The sequence below is a fragment of the Schistocerca americana genome, chromosome 2 (genome assembly GCF_021461395.2).
Source record: "Schistocerca americana isolate TAMUIC-IGC-003095 chromosome 2, iqSchAmer2.1, whole genome shotgun sequence".
NCBI classification, from domain to species: domain Eukaryota; kingdom Metazoa; phylum Arthropoda; class Insecta; order Orthoptera; family Acrididae; genus Schistocerca; species Schistocerca americana.
The window spans coordinates 193,066,088-193,082,690 of NC_060120.1; the positions used below are offsets into that span (position 1 = coordinate 193,066,088).

The 16,603-nt window shown below is 44.1% G+C and overlaps 1 protein-coding gene across 1 annotated transcript in view; it reads left to right on the forward strand.

The window, feature by feature from the left end:
- The first annotated feature begins 1,429 nt into the window (after positions 1-1,429).
- LOC124590462 overlaps positions 1,430-16,603 on the forward strand; it is a 625,141-nt gene continuing 609,967 nt past the window's right edge. Inside the window, exon 1 of the mRNA XM_047131652.1 lies at positions 1,430-1,512. Coding sequence (XP_046987608.1) covers positions 1,453-1,512 — 60 coding nt within the window. The 5' untranslated portion in view covers positions 1,430-1,452. The remainder of the gene's footprint in view (positions 1,513-16,603) is intronic.

Sequence of the window (16,603 nt, forward strand, 5' to 3'; positions counted from 1 at the left end):
TTGCATTATTAAAGAAATAAAAATATTTATGGAGAATTAAAAGCATCACCAGCAACAGAAAACAAAAAATAACGTGATTTTATTTGAGGGCAATAAGAACAAATTTTCATTAACTAATTCACTTATTATAATACGTTTATTTGAGGGAAACAGCAGAGGAAACATACCATGCGAAAACAATGGTCTTGAATCTGTCACGTCGGTAGTAAAGCCACGGATGCAGTCGACTAACTCTGTTGTCTAAAATCAACGTTATATAGAAATAAGTGAAAGTCGTTTTGTTTATGTAGGCCCTCATAGTAGCCCACGAAAATTAAAGAATGCCATCAAGTAGAAATGCCTAATGAAATCAGTAAGACATTTGCTTATATGACATATTTCGTCAGTATTTGCATGGGTAATGGGTGAATTTTAACTTGTAAATTCTTCCAATGCCATACCTGCGCATTATAAACGAGGTTATAAAGAATTGTGGCTGTTTCTGTGTGATTAGCGTCCTACATGCTGTTGCAAACGTCTCAGGAAAATAATCTGTCGTTATTCTTTGTCCTGTCTATTTTAAACCAAAAGATTTATTCATTTCATAAATGTCATTCAAACCATTTTTTAAAAATAATAATGATTATGTGTATGTTTGTCACAGAGCAGTTACGGAGGAAATAAATGCTGCAGTGTTTCACGGCTGCAGAACGTCCTTCATGCTGTGCTAGCTCTTCCTTCACCCCTAAAACTTACAGCAAAACTATTCAGTGAATAACACACAAAAACAGCCTGGATCGATCTAGCAAGAACAAAGTAATTTTGATGCCCTCTGGATTTATAGTGAACACTGGTGTTTCTTTCGCGTATACAGTCTGAGTTGTAAAAACTCAAGTGTCAAGTATACCGTGGTTCCTCTTTCTCCAAGCAAATTATTCTTTGAGGGTAGGATTTTCCTGTTTTAGCTTTGGGTGCTTTTTCTCACATAGAAATATGTTTCTTCATAGGCTATTCATCTGAATACTGAGTTCTCGTATTTAAAGAATTCAGTGCTAAATTGTTTTCTCTTATGTTTGCTGTGGAAGCACCTGGCACAGCTGAGGCCAATTGTGCACGTTTTTTGTAACGTATCTTTTAACTATCTGGCAAAATTTAAGATCTAGCAAGATATTAATTTAACATTCACTCCAAGTGCAGCCGAACGCGGTAAACCGTGTGGGACAACTGAAACGATGCCCAGGCGCCGAACAAAAACCGGGAAAACCGGGGGGGGGGGGGGGGGGGGGGGAGACTTGTTCCGGGTGAAATCCTGGCGCTAACGATTCCTGTTTACCAGTGGGTTAGGGGCGGTGGTACTTTGTGCAGCTAGCGGCGGCTTGGCTTATTGCCTTAGCGCAGCGCCGGGGCTTCGCGCGGCTGCTCCGTGGTGCGTCCAGTGGGCGACGTCGAGGGCGGTGTGTCGCAGCCCGGGGCATGTCGGACCGCCGCCCCCAGCAGCGCAGGCCCCTGCGCCGGCCTCGCCCCCAGCAACAGGTACCTGCCGCCCCCTTCTCCAAGGTCACCGCCGAGGATGCCGGACGGTACCTAAGCAGCCTCTGAGCACAAAGTATTTAGTTGCTCCTCGTCCTCGATGGTGTCCTACGAAACTTGGAAACTTCTTCATAGTGTTAACGGTGTACGTGGCGTATCTTAGTGAATATCCAAGGTGCCGAGACCACAGAATACCGATGGTAACCGGTCTCATCTAGGACGCATTTCAGGTTTCTGGCGGCCGTTGTGCTTTCCGATCCAAAGCTGTACGACTCTTCATTGATCTTCACCTCCTTTTCTGTAGTGTGATAGCGACGTGTATCCAGCTTAGCTTTGAAATTTATTGTGATTTTTTTTTTTTCGCTTATGGCTGCCATTTTATGGAAAACTTGTTGCTATTACCCAATTTCAACGCGTTTGTCATCACGAAGTAGGTATGACACTCTTAACGTTGTGTACAAAATAAGTGATACTATTTGTAAGGCACTGACACCGAACAGCTTAAACACCAACAATCCATCACACATGTTCCTCTATGTATTAACGAAAATTAGTATCTTAAAAGGTGTTCGAGCGCCAATAGCATTGTAATTTCATTTGTTCAGTAGCGCAGTAATAAATTTTCAATTTGAAGGTTGGCTTTGTAGTTCAACTTTATAATAAATATTCAAATTATTTTTACTTAGACACACGGAAGTATCAATGTTTATTATTGTTGTTCAAATTTACGTATATTTCACTGAGAAATTGCCTATGCATGCATATATATGTGCTGCCGAATTACAAACGAGGTTTCTTGATATGACGAGCAAAATTTGTTAATTTTTAGGGTTCTGTACCTCGATCGATAAAAACAGAACCCTTACAGGATCACTTTGCTGTCTGTCCGGCAGTTAAGAAATCCTTTTTCTCAGGAACGGGTAGTCGTAGGAAGTAGAAAGTATGTCGCATCCTAACGTCTACGGCCCCTTGTCGGTGTAAAACATTAAAGATTCTAAGAAAAATGCAATGACAAGGTACAGTTATTTATGTCACATATTTTGATACCCGCGAACTTACTCCTCGTCAAAACTTTAGTGTACTTCGCGTTAACCCAGAAGCATGAAATTTGGCCGTAAGCAAGGTTTCACAGTACAAGTAAACGAAAAAAATCCAAAAAGTGGCGATTTGTAATCATATCACAGTAATTTTTTTGTCATTTGTTGGCCGACTTCAAAATTAACATATTCTCCAAAATCTTATGTGCATACCCACGTAGCTGAATATTGTATTCTGTTCACAACCATCACTGTAGTATAATGTTTCTGTTGGGCGAAAACGATCTTTTTGTCTCGACTCGTTGTTCACGGGACCGGTATCTTGCTATTATGAATGCGGATAACAGACGGAAAATGTCGAGGTTGTCGATTCCCGTATGCATGAAATGTCTGTATAAATAATTTAGTTTTTCAGAACCTTCGGAGTGCCAGTCCAACTCCCACCTGGTCAATTTTTATTATATCACCAATCCATCTGATAACACCACGTAACATAGAAAACATGGCGCACGGCTTAAAATTTGTGTAAGGTTGTGTAACACACCGTATTTCCTCCCATCATCAATCGTTTCCATGGAATAGGTTATCGCCAGATGAGAAGTGCGTTTGTGATACTGTTTTGTGAAGAGACTTCCTTTTGACTTAATATAAAAGAGTGATCTATTTTTAAACATGTAAATGAGGATTTCGCTGGACTGTTCCTAATGTTCCGAATAACAATGTACTGCGGTTATTTAAGTAATGCTATAGGCAACAGAGCAGAGGCAATGACAAAGCATACTGTACTCGAGTGACGTTCAGTAACTGTGTCAGAGTGCTCAGGTCCTACAATGTGAGGCGTCGGTGACTTAGACCAACTTTCGTACGTTTCGAATATATCATTGGTTCTGCACTCTATCATTTAGACGCGCCAGTAGTTCAATATATTTTAACCAATCTTGACGCTACCTGTAACAAAAATCCTCTGTTAAATTTTGTTCGTTTGGCATGGCTGCCGATCTCTGGGAGTTCATGTTGAGGCACTGCTTAAAGAAATCAGCCAGAAAACTTATGTATATTAACATGGAATTGTAAATGATTTGTTTGTGATGGCTTTTGTTGCTACCAGTGCAATAAATGTTGTCCACGTACTTAGTTTGTGTGCGCACTTTTGTAGCTGACTATTTTATTCTGTTCACAAAGATTAATGTAGTGTAATGTTTTTAATTGGCCTAAAAGATATTCTTGCCTTGACTCGTCGTTGACTCTTGCCCTGATTACTTCTCTCACGTATTCATGGAGCCAGGAACGTGGCTTGATGCGTGTTACTGTCTATGCATTGTATTTCGAATTATGACGACTACGTTTAGCTCTGTACACTAGCTAACGTGATGCTATACAGACACATACAGAGTCTGTTACTGGCCGTTAATATCGATACGCTGAAACTAGAATGACCTGTGTTTAACTCATCGCCGTGAAATTATAGAAGTGTGTTTGTGCGGATAATCTAGACTATGGTAAGAGCGAGGTGTTACAGATTTCATATCAAAATGCAGAGGTGTGGCGTCTTCTTATGACATTGTTCATTTCAATTTAGATGACAGATTTTTGAATATTCAGAAACAGTATTCAGCTGAAGGTCGTGATTCAGCGTAGAATGTAACAGTGTTAGGTCATACAGCGCGTGGCCCAGCGGTAACGTACGAGTAAAGTAAAATCCTGTTTCCAGCGAACTTGTCAGGTTTCGCGGTGGCCCACGGCGCTGAATCCAGATTAAACGGTCGATGCGTGAGTCTGGCCGCCTCTTCCGCTTACCAGGGTAAACACATGACACGTGTAAGGCTGCAGCCGCGAACTAGGGCAAACGCATGAGGCGGTACTTCGACCAGGCGTAACGCACAAGAGAGGTAACGCACTCTACTACATGATTAGCATTAATCTCTCTATCGGAAAAGAATCTTAATTTGTTAATGCTTTGTTTTATTTTGTATCTTTATCCACACTCTGCAAACAGCTGTGTAGCGTATGGCAGAGGCTACTTTCCATTGTACCATTTATTAGGGGCTCTTCCCGTTTCGTTCATCCATCTACCGCGGGAAGAATATCTGTTTGAACACCTCTGTGCACTCTGTAATTAGTGTAATCCTGTACGAATGGTGTTGTGCTATATTTCTACATTCATCATTTAAAGCTGGAGACTGAAAATTTTAAACTTATCTTTATATAGTTTACTCTGTCTTCAAGTGACTGCCAGTTAAATTTCTTCGCCATCTCTGTGCCACTCTACCATGCTTCAGAGAAACCTGTCACCATTTGTACTTGTCCTTTGTAAATATTCAACATCTCCAGGTAGCCTATTTTCGTACGGGTCCGACACACTAGAGCAGTATTCTACGACGGGTCACAAGGATGTTTTAAGAGCAATCTCCTATACAAGGTGTACTAGGAGGAATCTAGGAGGAATCCAGGAGGAATGGTCAGTATTTAGGGATATGACAGGAACGATCAAACGGTTCAAATGGCTCTGAGCACTATGGGACTTAACATCTGTGGTCATCAGTCCCCTAGAACTTAGAACTACTTAAACCTAACGAACCTAAGGACATCACACACATCCATGCCCGAGGCAGGATTCGAACCTGCGACCGTAGCAGTCGCGCGGTTCCGGACTGAGCACCTAGAACCGCTAGACCACCGAGGCCTGCTAACATCTGAGATCATCAGTCCCCCAGAACTTACAACTACCTAAACGTAACTAGCCTAAGGACATCACACACATCCATGCCCGACGCAGGATTCGAACCTGCGACCGTAGCGGTCGCGCGGTTCCCGACTGAAGCGCCTAGAACCGCTCGGGCACTCCGGCCGGCTACAGGAACGATCATTCGAAGCATAAAAGTCTAGTAAATATGGGCCCTAAAATGCATAACATAAGAGATGTGATCACATACTTTGAAACAAATCACTTCTACTGCGAGTTCTCTGCTTTCTGTATTTTGATAGGTGTTAGTATGGACCAAAACAAGAAAAAAAGTCCATTAAACATGGGTCTAATGTGTATACGGCCAACGGCCTTGCCGCAGTGGTAACACAGATTCCCGTCAGATCACCGAATTAAGCGCTGTCGGACTGGGCTAGCACTTGGATGGGTGACCATCCGGGCTGCCGAGCGCTGTTGGCAAGCCGGGTGCACTCAGTCCTTGTGAGGCAAACTGAGGAGCCACTTGACTGAGAAGTAGCGACTCCGGTCTCGGAAACTGACATACGGCAGGGAGAGCGGTGTGCTGACCACATGACCCTCCATAGCCGCATCCAGTGGCGCCTGTGGACTGCGGATGACACGGCGGCCGGTCGGTACCTTTGGGCCTTCATGGCCTGTGCGGGAGGGGAGAGAGTTTTAATATGTATACCTTACGAGCTAGGAGTAGTTGTTCATCTTCGCTACTGTGAAACACATCTCTTCTGCTAAACAAGTATTCATACATAGCTCCTAAAATATGCATTTTAGAGCCCATGTTTACTAGACGATTTTTTTAATTATTATTTTGTTCCATACTACCTCTTCCTAAAATATGGAAAGCAAGAAGCTTACACTAGAAGAGATTTGTTTCATTGTATTGAAGGTGAAGTAGTTCTCTTAGCTCTTAAGGTATGCTTTTTAGAACCCATGTTTACTGTACTCCATTTGTGCTTGCTCTTCTCAGTATATATGCAATATCCGCTGTTAGTCCTATCTGGTAGACAGGTCGTACGAGTGTTTTGTAAACAAGCTCCTTTGAAGACTGATCGCATTTACCTAGTATCCTACCAATGAACCAAGTCTGCCAACTGTTTTTCCTACGACTGAGTGTATTCGATAGTTTCATTTCATATCTCTTATATGAATTGGCTGCTAGCAGTATTGCGACTCATCGAAATTTTACTCATAGGATAATATGTTTCTTCGTTATATCAAATGCACAATTTTACATTAGTGAAAATTTATGTAAAGCAAGTTTCCAGTCTTTGCACCTCTTTGAAATCTTATCAATATCCGACTGAAAATTTGTGCAGCTTGTTTCTCACAGTACTGCATTACAGATAACTGCACTATCTGCCAAAAGTACGTGCTTGTTGTTCAGATTGTCTGCCAGGTCATTAATATATAACACGAACAACAAAGGTAGCAATACAGTTCCCGGGCTGCCTCTGTACCTCTGAAGTACTTGAAATTCTGTCGACGACATTGCATCCAAGATAACATGCTGCATCCCGACTACCAACAAATCGTCAACCCGATCACAAATTTCGCTTGATACCCTGAACGTTCGAACTTTTAATAACCAGCGTAGGTGTGATACTGAGTCAAATATTTCTCGAAAATACCTTGGTCCATGGCTTGCCGAACGTGATATAAGAAAAGAGTGACTCTGTGCGTCTGGGACTGTTCTTAATTTTTTTCTTCTTCTTCTTCTTCTTCTTCTTCTGACTGGTTCGAGGCGGAATGCCCTTTTTGCCAGTCCTAGTCTACTTTTTATGTCCTTTCTCCGTTCGTGACGGGATACTTTGCTGCCTACGTAGGAGAATTCCTTAACTTCATCCACTTTCTGATCACCAATCATAATACGTGTATTGCTATTCTTTCTTCGATTTACTCTCAAACCATATTTTGTACTCATTAGACTTGTTCATTCCATTCAAGAGGTCCTGAAATTCTTCTTCACTTTCACTGAGGACAACAATGTCATCAGCAAGTCTTAACATCGGTATCCTTTCACCTTGGATTTTACCCTCACCTTTGAACCCGTCTTTTATTACTCGTCATCAACTTGGATGCATGATCTGTTAAGCTGATTGTGTGGTAATATTCGCACTTGTTGACTTTTGAGTCTACGGACGTAACATTCCAGCATCGTGTACTCTTCTATTGAGGACCACAGAAGAAAACATCGTTTTTGCTGGACGGCTGTATCGCAATGGCCAAATGCCAATAAAGACAATAAAAATACAACGGTAGAATACAATCGGGAGGTCGTTTTTTATGGGACTGGAGGGAGAAAAATGAGACTGATACAGTTGCCTCCATAGCCGTCCTCAGAATTTTTTCCAATTACTATTGTCGATATAAATGAGTTGGTGAGTTTTGAGACGTGTCCTGCCAGAAGAACTAAATTTTATGTAAAACACAAACTTTTTACAACTCAGAGAATGGGTGGTTATCCAGACAGTATGAGCTATGGGCAGATGGTGCAATAAATGAAAACTATGTACTCTATATTCCCGGGGATGGGGGGCGGGGAAAGGGGGAGTACTCGCTCGCCCCCCCCCCCCTCCCCTCCAATTATGGACAGATAGCCTCAATGTGTACAAATATAGGTGTGGGTGTGGTTTTAGGACTGATTCGGACGCTGCCTGTGTAGGTGGTGTGACAGTCGCTCACTGCCGCGGGGGAGAAGCCAGCTTGCCAGCTCAGAGGAGGCGCAGGGCGCTGCGATATCGCTGACAGGACCAAATATTGACGGATCGGCCGCGGCGTCCACTTTCCCACGGCTCCGGACCGCGCCGCGCCGGCCGAGATACTGTCTGTGTCCCTGGTCCGATTCGAGCCGTGACGTGGGGGCGGCCGTTTGGTGTGGACCCGCCGCAACGCAACCTGCCGCCCCCGCACTCTGTCCCACTGTCCCAGAGCGCACGTCCAGCTGTTTACCCTGCTGGAGACTGGCTGTGGCGATGGCGGGTCGTATCTCTGCCACTGGTGTGACGCTCTCTCACGAGACAGAGGAGGAGAAGAAGAAAAGCACGTACACCGTTTGTTGAGGGCAGCTGAGAACTGAGACGAGGTGGACAGGAAAGGCAGTAAATTTGACGTACAGCTAGAGTTGTGAAACTACCGTAAGCGCTGGGCGTTGTGGACGAGCGGTTCTAGGCGCTTCAGTCCGGAACCGCGCTGCTGCTACGGTCGCAGGTTCGAATCCTGGCTCGGGCATGGATGTGTGTGATGTCCTTAGATTAGTTTGGTTTAAGTAGTTCTAAGTTCTAGGGGACTGATGACCACAGATGTTAAGTTTCTGTAGTAGCTTTCTGCAATTAAGATTGTAACTGCGTTACCTGTACGATAGGTGTGTTGCATACCTATCAGGCGTTGCCTCATTTCGATCCCTTTGTCTCCATATGCGATCAGTGTCTCTATCAGATTCCCCTGAAAACCGGAAGCGGTGAGCCACCTATAAACTGAGTGAGGGTATACAAAGGGCCGCATAACGTACAGAATTTTTTTGTTCTACACAGTTGTTCTCCGGTCTGTTACTTAAAAAAAAAAACAGGATTTGTGGGAAAATTTAAACTGCCAGTGTTTTATTCAGGTCTCACTTGAAAGTAGTTGATTTGTAACGTAACACTGAGGGACCTTGTAATACAAATACAAAAAAGAGAGATTTATCATACAGTGCCGCAAAATGCAGTATCCTCAAAATAGGGTAAAATGAAAGAAAAACGTTTCAGATTAAACTAAAACACATCACATATCGCTTCAACACTTCCTCGAGCTTATATAAAACGTATTAGCGTTATTCATAAACAAATTTCGTGCTTATCAATAATAGCAGGAAACTATTACAATCAAGCCTCTTAGGATGTCAGATAAATCGCTCCGTTTCCGCATTACAAAATCACTGCACTGTTTTCTGCGTACCACCGACACGATTTAAATACGCTCCATTGCTAGTGCTGCCGCCTGCCACCTGTGATCGGTTATTGTTCATTGATGTCGAACATAGGCGATGTTAATGCTAATGGATCATGTAATATCTGTGGTATGTAAATCCTTGCATACAGGGTGACTGTTACTGACGTTTAAAAAGTCCCCAAAGTGTCTTAGATGACGTTGAAACAAGTAATTTAATATAAGACACATGGGGTCTCAATTGTCGAGAAATACACCAAAAATGAATGGGCAATATTGAACGTGTGTTGTCACCAGATGACGTACCTCGTCGTACGTGCAGCGGTCTGGCTACGGCGTGAAGGGATAGCTGGGCGATGCAATACTTGCATTCGCACAAACGGTGCCAATTTCGAACACCTTTTGAAAATGTGATCTGTTACAAGAGTAGATGTTACTAAATTATTGTTCTCGTTGTAACTAAGTAAAAGCTGTTCTTATTTTGTTGTTTCTTTCCTTGGTGCCTTCTCTTTTTGCTTACATACGTTATTTAATAAGGAAAGCTTAGGTCATTTACTGGTAACGACGGAATTCGGAAGCGTGTACTCCTCTACTTGTGACGCAGTACGGTATGATTTTTGTTGCACTGTGCTTTGCAATAAACCAGCGGAGACGGGAGACTGGTGAAAAACAGATAATGAATCGTACCTCAATGTAAACACACAATTGTCCAACGCAATGAAAAAAAAAGTACTGCTTGCCAGATGCAAGGCTCGAACTCTGCACTCCACGTTTAATGCGGTGCACGTTCGCTCAGAGCCACACTGACGCGAGTACTTGATTTGGGTTGAGATGATCAGATGCGTCATACTGATAGGCTCGATCACTGGCATGTGCGGTGACGTACGTCATCTGGTGACGTCACGTGCTCAACATTTGTCATCCACTTTTGGGATACTTCCCGACATTTACGACCCCTTGTGTCTCACATTAAATTACTTGTCTCATTGTCGTCTTTGTCACTTCGGAGGCTTTTAAACGTTAATAAGAATCGTCCTGTGTACGATTTTTTTAAAGCTTTAATATCGTCGCGCTGCCAGTATCCTTGTAAAAGCGATCCACTGCTGAATGCAATATGACGTTCAGCCAATCTCGCATGCCGAGAGCGCGTGGATTCCGACCGCAGTCGGGAGTGGGCGTGACACCATAGCGTCTTCGAGGACGATACGAAGGAACGTTTTACAGCCGTAATTCTCGCACTGCCTCAGCAGCCCCGTATCCAGGCAAAGCATCTGTCATCTGCAGGCGGCAGGTAACGCACGCGGCTGAGTGCGTGGCGCGTGACCCTTGTTCTAGAACTGCCGCCAGCAGTCGGAAGCGCTAGACTCGTTAGGGAAATAGTTACGCAGCGCGTCTGGAATGTGAAACCGATACCTGGAGTCTGGGTGGGCGCGTTTCGCAAGCGCCTTGCCTACAGTCTCCCTGGAGAGCACAGCCAGAGAGATTAACTGCTGCGCGCACGCGGGACCAGGCGCTATCGCCGTATTGCATCTCAGTGGCGGTTTGCGCAAGGACGGCCGTGCTGTGGGCTACTGTGTGTGTGGCCTTCGCGCTTTGTCCTTCCGCAACTGGCACTTACCGCCACACCACTTGCCGCGACGCTCTCCTTTTACTTTCTAATTACCACGGGTGAGTACAGAGTGTTTCACGAAAGATGCAAGCATTATATCTGGGAATGGACTCTCGCTACGATCGACGATACACTCCGGCCTGTTTCTCGGATTGTGGCTCGTGTCATCGGTTTTAGGCGAACTAGGCATGTTAGAGGTGGCCTCGAAAAGGAGCTATTGGGCACTAGAGGTTACGCGTGTTTGAAGCATCAGCTGACTGACCTATGTCTAAACTCAAACTGAAACCAGGGTGAATGTTTCACTCTGCAACGGAGAGAACACTCTTGTACTTCCTGCCGGACTAAGCCTGTTTACCGGATGAACCTGAACTAGGATCCGTGCCTTTTCGCGGGCAGTGCACCAGCCGACCTTTGAAAGTACTTGTTCCTTTCTATGAGGCTTCGGAAGTAGGAAATAAGTATTGGTAAAAGTAAGGCTAAAAGGGGGGGGGGGGGGGGAGATTTGTCGTGGCTGCGTAGTATAGTCGGTAAACGCAGTACTCCTGGAACCCTAGGTTCCTGAAACTTCCTGGCAGACTAAAATTGTGTGCCGGACCGAGACTCTAACTCGGGACCTTTGCCTTTCGCGGGCAAGTTTTCCACTGCCAGGAAGTTTCATATCAGCTCACACTCCGCCGTAGAGTGAAAATTTCATTCCCGAGGTTTCTGATTCGAAACAAAGTCTGGCATACAGCTTTAATCTGTCACGTAGCTGCTCAAACTGATACCATAAACGGTATGCCATCGTCTGACCAATTCAGATTCTGTTGCTCGACATCAGTACAAAAACTGCACTATTGCTGTCTTACACAATGAAGACACTGGACCTGAAATGCTCTATATTTGTGATGAAGTGTGTCTACTTTTATCAAGATAAGTAACTCGTGGAACAGTCGACGCTGACGTTTTGAAAATCGTAATCAGTTATACCAACATACCATGCGTGGTGTGAAAACAGGAGCTTGGTGTGCAGTTTCAATTATTGGACCTGTCTTTTTCCACAAGACCCTAGCTATCAAGATGCTTATGAATAAAATACTGCTATATTTCTTCAGAGAACTAAGAATATAACGAAAAGACCTACTGCTATTTCATTCTGGACAATTCAATAAGATACAGTGCGAATGCTGTTTCCCTCTTAAAACATAATAAGGCAGTCATTTTCTTAAATATTTTATTTTAAAAAATGGTGACCGTTTTCGATCAGTGGCTGATCGTCCTGAGACCACTACTTACTCCATGCTGACTGCTGGGGCTCGTATGTAACGGTCTAAGGATGATCAGCCATTTATCGAAACTGGTCACTGTTTTTTAAAATAAAACTTTTCATGCTGTCATTTTAATAATATTTTATGAGCGCTGAAATTTCCTAACACAATGTTTCAAAAAACTCTTTCTCTTTCCCTTTCCCTCACCCTCCCTTTCCCTCACCCTCCCTTTCCCTCACCCTCTCTTTCCCTCACCCTCTCTTTCCCTCACCCTCTCTTTCCCTCACCCTCTCTTTCCCTCACCCTCTCTTTCCCTCACCCTCTCTTTCCCTCACCCTCTCTTTCCCTCACCCTCTCTTTCCCTCACCCTCTCTTTCCCTCACCCTCTCTTTCCCTCACCCTCTCTTTCCCTCACCCTCCCACTGCCCCTCCCTCTCTCTGCCCCTCCCTTTCCCTCTTACTCCTTCCCCCTTCCTCTCTTTGGCAATCAGTAACTTCAGCCACTGTGTCCCTTTGCCTCCCATTCCCCCCTGCTATCCATTCCCCTCCCCTTGGCTGCTATCCAGTTTTTTCGCCTCCCATGTGCCTTTGCCACTCTGTGCCTTTGCTTTCTCTTCATCCTCGTCCTATCCCTTTCATTTCTCTCATCCTGCCCCTATCATTCCCCACTTTCTCCTCTCACAACTCCTGTTCTCACCCCTCTTTGCATCTCTCTCTATCCTTTCGCTTATCCTTCCTCTTCCTCCTCATCTTCTCCTTTTCATTCATCTCCTCTTGTCCTACTCCTTTCCCCTTTTTTCTTCCTGCTTCCATCCTTCATTCTTTTGCTTCAGCGCTTCCTCATCTTGCTGTTCTCATTCTTCTTCCTGACTTTACGATGAAAGGAGGACGGGAAGTCCAGTCGCGGACTTACTTTAGGAGTGGCTTAGAATGATTTTGGCGAATGTAATTTAGCATGGTCGTGTTATGATACTAATTCAGTATAGCTTGCTCGCGTAAATACTGTGGAAATGCGCGGGCTGAATGAAATGATGAAGAAACGTGTTACACGGAGTTTCATTTAGTTGCCCATTGTACAAGGATCGCTGATAGAGAGGCCTTGAGAAGGCAAGCAGTGAATAATTAGGGTACGTGCTGCAGAGTGGTCTCGTATTGCGGCACTCACACATAAAGGACGGTAATAAACTTTAGGCAGACGCGAGGCTGCATAAAGGCGCTGAAAGCTTGGCGACAAGAAATGCGAAGGTAAGCTGCGGACGACAAAGTCACCGCCGCGGTATTGTTCCAGCCGTCAAATGTGAAGCGAATGCTTAACTAGGGGGAAGGGGAGAAAAAAGAAACTGGGTCGCTCTTAACTGTTGCGAAGAGCGGATCGCGTCGTTAGCCGCCGCTTCCATTGAAATGCGGGGCACAAAGCGGGTAATTAAGGCTACGGCTGCTCTATAAATACGGTCGCCTTGAAGCGAACCGCTTTGACTCTTTCAAGGGGGAGCCAGTCCGGGTGTCTGCGAACACTATATGGCGCGCGCACACACTTTTTTAGAGGAATACATGCTTCGTGAAACAATTGGCAAGCGTGCCCGGAATAAGTCCTAGATTCTAAAACTGCGTTGTAAGAGAAAATAATATGAGAGGGAAAAACAAAATAGTTTAAGTGACCTTACCCGACATGTGATCGCGCTATATTTATACCTGTATATATACTGTCACATCTCAAATCCATCTCATACCTGAACAAACTGTGACACTTACATGAGTTGACTGGCACCCATTGCAACTCATTGTTATTGTAATCGTAATGCAAGGTGTCACAGCCTCAGTAGCTGAGCAATCCAGTCCCTCACAAAGAAATATATTTTCATTTCGTAATAAACATATTTCCAGTTATGGATTAGTAGTGTACAGAGATAGTAATCTCGGATCTATTGTATGGTTAACTGACATGCCGATAAACTAAACTGGCAATTGTATACATTAATGCCAATTTCCCTCACCATATGGACCCACTGATGTGTTCCGGGACCTTCGAATGGTGGAGAGTGGACCATTTTTAATGTTAGCCGATCAGTTGAACTAGGAAAGCTACAAGTAGTGTAAATTATTAAGGTTTGGAACTGTTGCCTTCAGATTTGGTCTGTAGACATGTGAGTGCAGGAGGAGATGGTTTCCTCGAGCGTTCGTTCTGGAACCATGACAGGTTGCCAAACCACAACGGCAGAAGGTCTTTCTGCCCCACTCGCCAAAAGCCACAGGAACGGTTATCCACTCTCGAATAGCACAGTTTATTCCCAAGAATTAGCAGCTTTCACTCGGTTAATACTAGGCGGAAATCCAATCTGCGCTGCGCGTGGTAGCCCCGCTGTCTAAGGCTCCTCGACCCGGTCTGTGCGGCTTCCCCGGTTGGAGGTTCGAGCCCTCTTTTGGGCATGGGTGTGTGTGTTGTCCATAGCGTAAGTTAGTTTAAGTTGCATTAAGTAGTGTGTAGGCTTAGGGACCGAAGATCTCAGCAGTTTGGTCCCATAAGACCTTACCACAAATTTCCAATTTTTATTTCCAATTTGGATTTGGATCTCACCTCCTTGACTCTTGTGCAGAACGGTGTACAGTATGCTGCTGCTCCTATTTTCAGTAATCTACCACAAGAATTGCGTTTACATAAACTTATGTCTTATTTTTTTATTCATAAACATTTTATTTTATTTGTCATTACTTTTATGTTGTTATTCCATGTACTGACACTTTCCATGACCTCCAAAGTCCTCAATTTGCTCCTTAATTTGGTTCTGCGGATCTAGACGCTAAAATAAAAAAAAGAATGAAGATAGAAATATTTTCGTGTGAGTTCTGATTTCTCTTATTTTATTACTGTAGTGTTTGTTCCCTACGTAGACGGGTACTAAAAATTTTTTATGGCATTCGGGGGAGAAAGTTGGCATTGAAACTTCACGAAAAGATCTCGCCGCAATGTGAAACGCCTTCGTCTTAATGATTGCCTCCCCAAGTCACCATATTTGTTCAAAAATGGCTCTGAGCACTATGGGACTTAACAACTGACGTCATCAGTCCCCTAGAACTTAGAACTACTTAAACACGACTAACCTAAGGACATCACACACATCCACGCCCGAGGCAGGATTCGAACCTGCGACCCTAGCGGTCGCGCTGTTCCAGACTGAAGCGCCTAGAATCGCTCGGCCACATCGGCCGGCACCATATCTGTTATATCCTCTAAGCTGTACCACTGAAATTACAAAACGAGTGTCCTTATTCAAACATTTTCGATGGCCTCCGTCAGTGCTATCTAATAAGAATCCCATATCTCGTAGCAGTGGTCCAGAAGAGGACGAACAAACGTAGTGAAGGAACCTCTTAAGTAGATTTGTTACCTGTTCTAAGTCTTCTGGCGATAAAACGCAGTCTGTGGTTTGTCCACCTCACAATATTTTTCAGTGTGCTGGTCCCAATTTAAGTTGTTCGTAATATTATTGCCTGGGTACTTAGCTGAATATTCGACAACCTAAAATTTCTGTAATATAAATACAGAAAACTGCAAACAGTTACTTTTTGAAAGAGCCATTTTTCCAAAAACCGGTTTTAGAACTTTTTCAGTCTCATCGGGAGGTGATGCGCAGGAGGTTGCAACTGAAGATAGGCCTGGAAAGGTTCTAAAACCGGTGTATGGAATAAATAACGATCTCAAAAATGTGATTGGTTGCAGTTTTCTGTATTTATATTGAATGAACAGTCACGGGTTAATTAAACATACGTAAAGCATAAGCGTAATTAAGTTATTGTAATTTATCGTGCAATTTGACGCGCCTTTTAGTACTCACGTCGAGGGCTTCTCACTTTTTTACTCTATAGGGTCAACAGACACTTTTAGCACCATGCGGATATCATGCCTAAATCATTTTGCAGTTCTTTTGATGTTCCGACGGCCTTACTACACAGTATAAGCCAGAATCATCTGCAAAGAATCCAAGAGGGCTGCTCTGCTTGTCTTTAAACGTTTGTATAGACTAAGAGAAGTAGAGGTACGTAGATGCTCCTTCGGGATCCCAGTTATCACTTTGGTTTCACTAGATGACAACCCCGTCAAGTTCCGTGACTTTTGTCACAGAAAATCACGAATCAACTTGCGGAGTTAAATCTACATCTACGTGGACACTCTGCAAATCACATTTAAGTGCCTGGCAGAGGGTTCATCGAACCACCTTCACACTACTTCTCTGTTGTTCCACTCTCGAACAGCGCACGTAGAAAAAGAAGACCTCTATCTTTCCGTGCGAGCTCGATTTCCCTTATTTTATTACGATGATTGTTTCTCCCTATGTAGGTCGGTGTCAACAAAATATTTTCGCGTTCGCAGGAGAAAGTTGGTGACTGAAATTTCGTGAGAAGATTCCGCCGCAACAAAAAACGCTGATGTTTTAATGAGTTCCACCCCAGACCCTGTATCATGGCCGGCCAGAGTGGCCGAGCGGTTCTAGGCGCTACAGTCTGGAACCGCGCGGCCGCTACGGTCGCAGGTTCGAATCCCGCCTCGGGCGTGGATGTG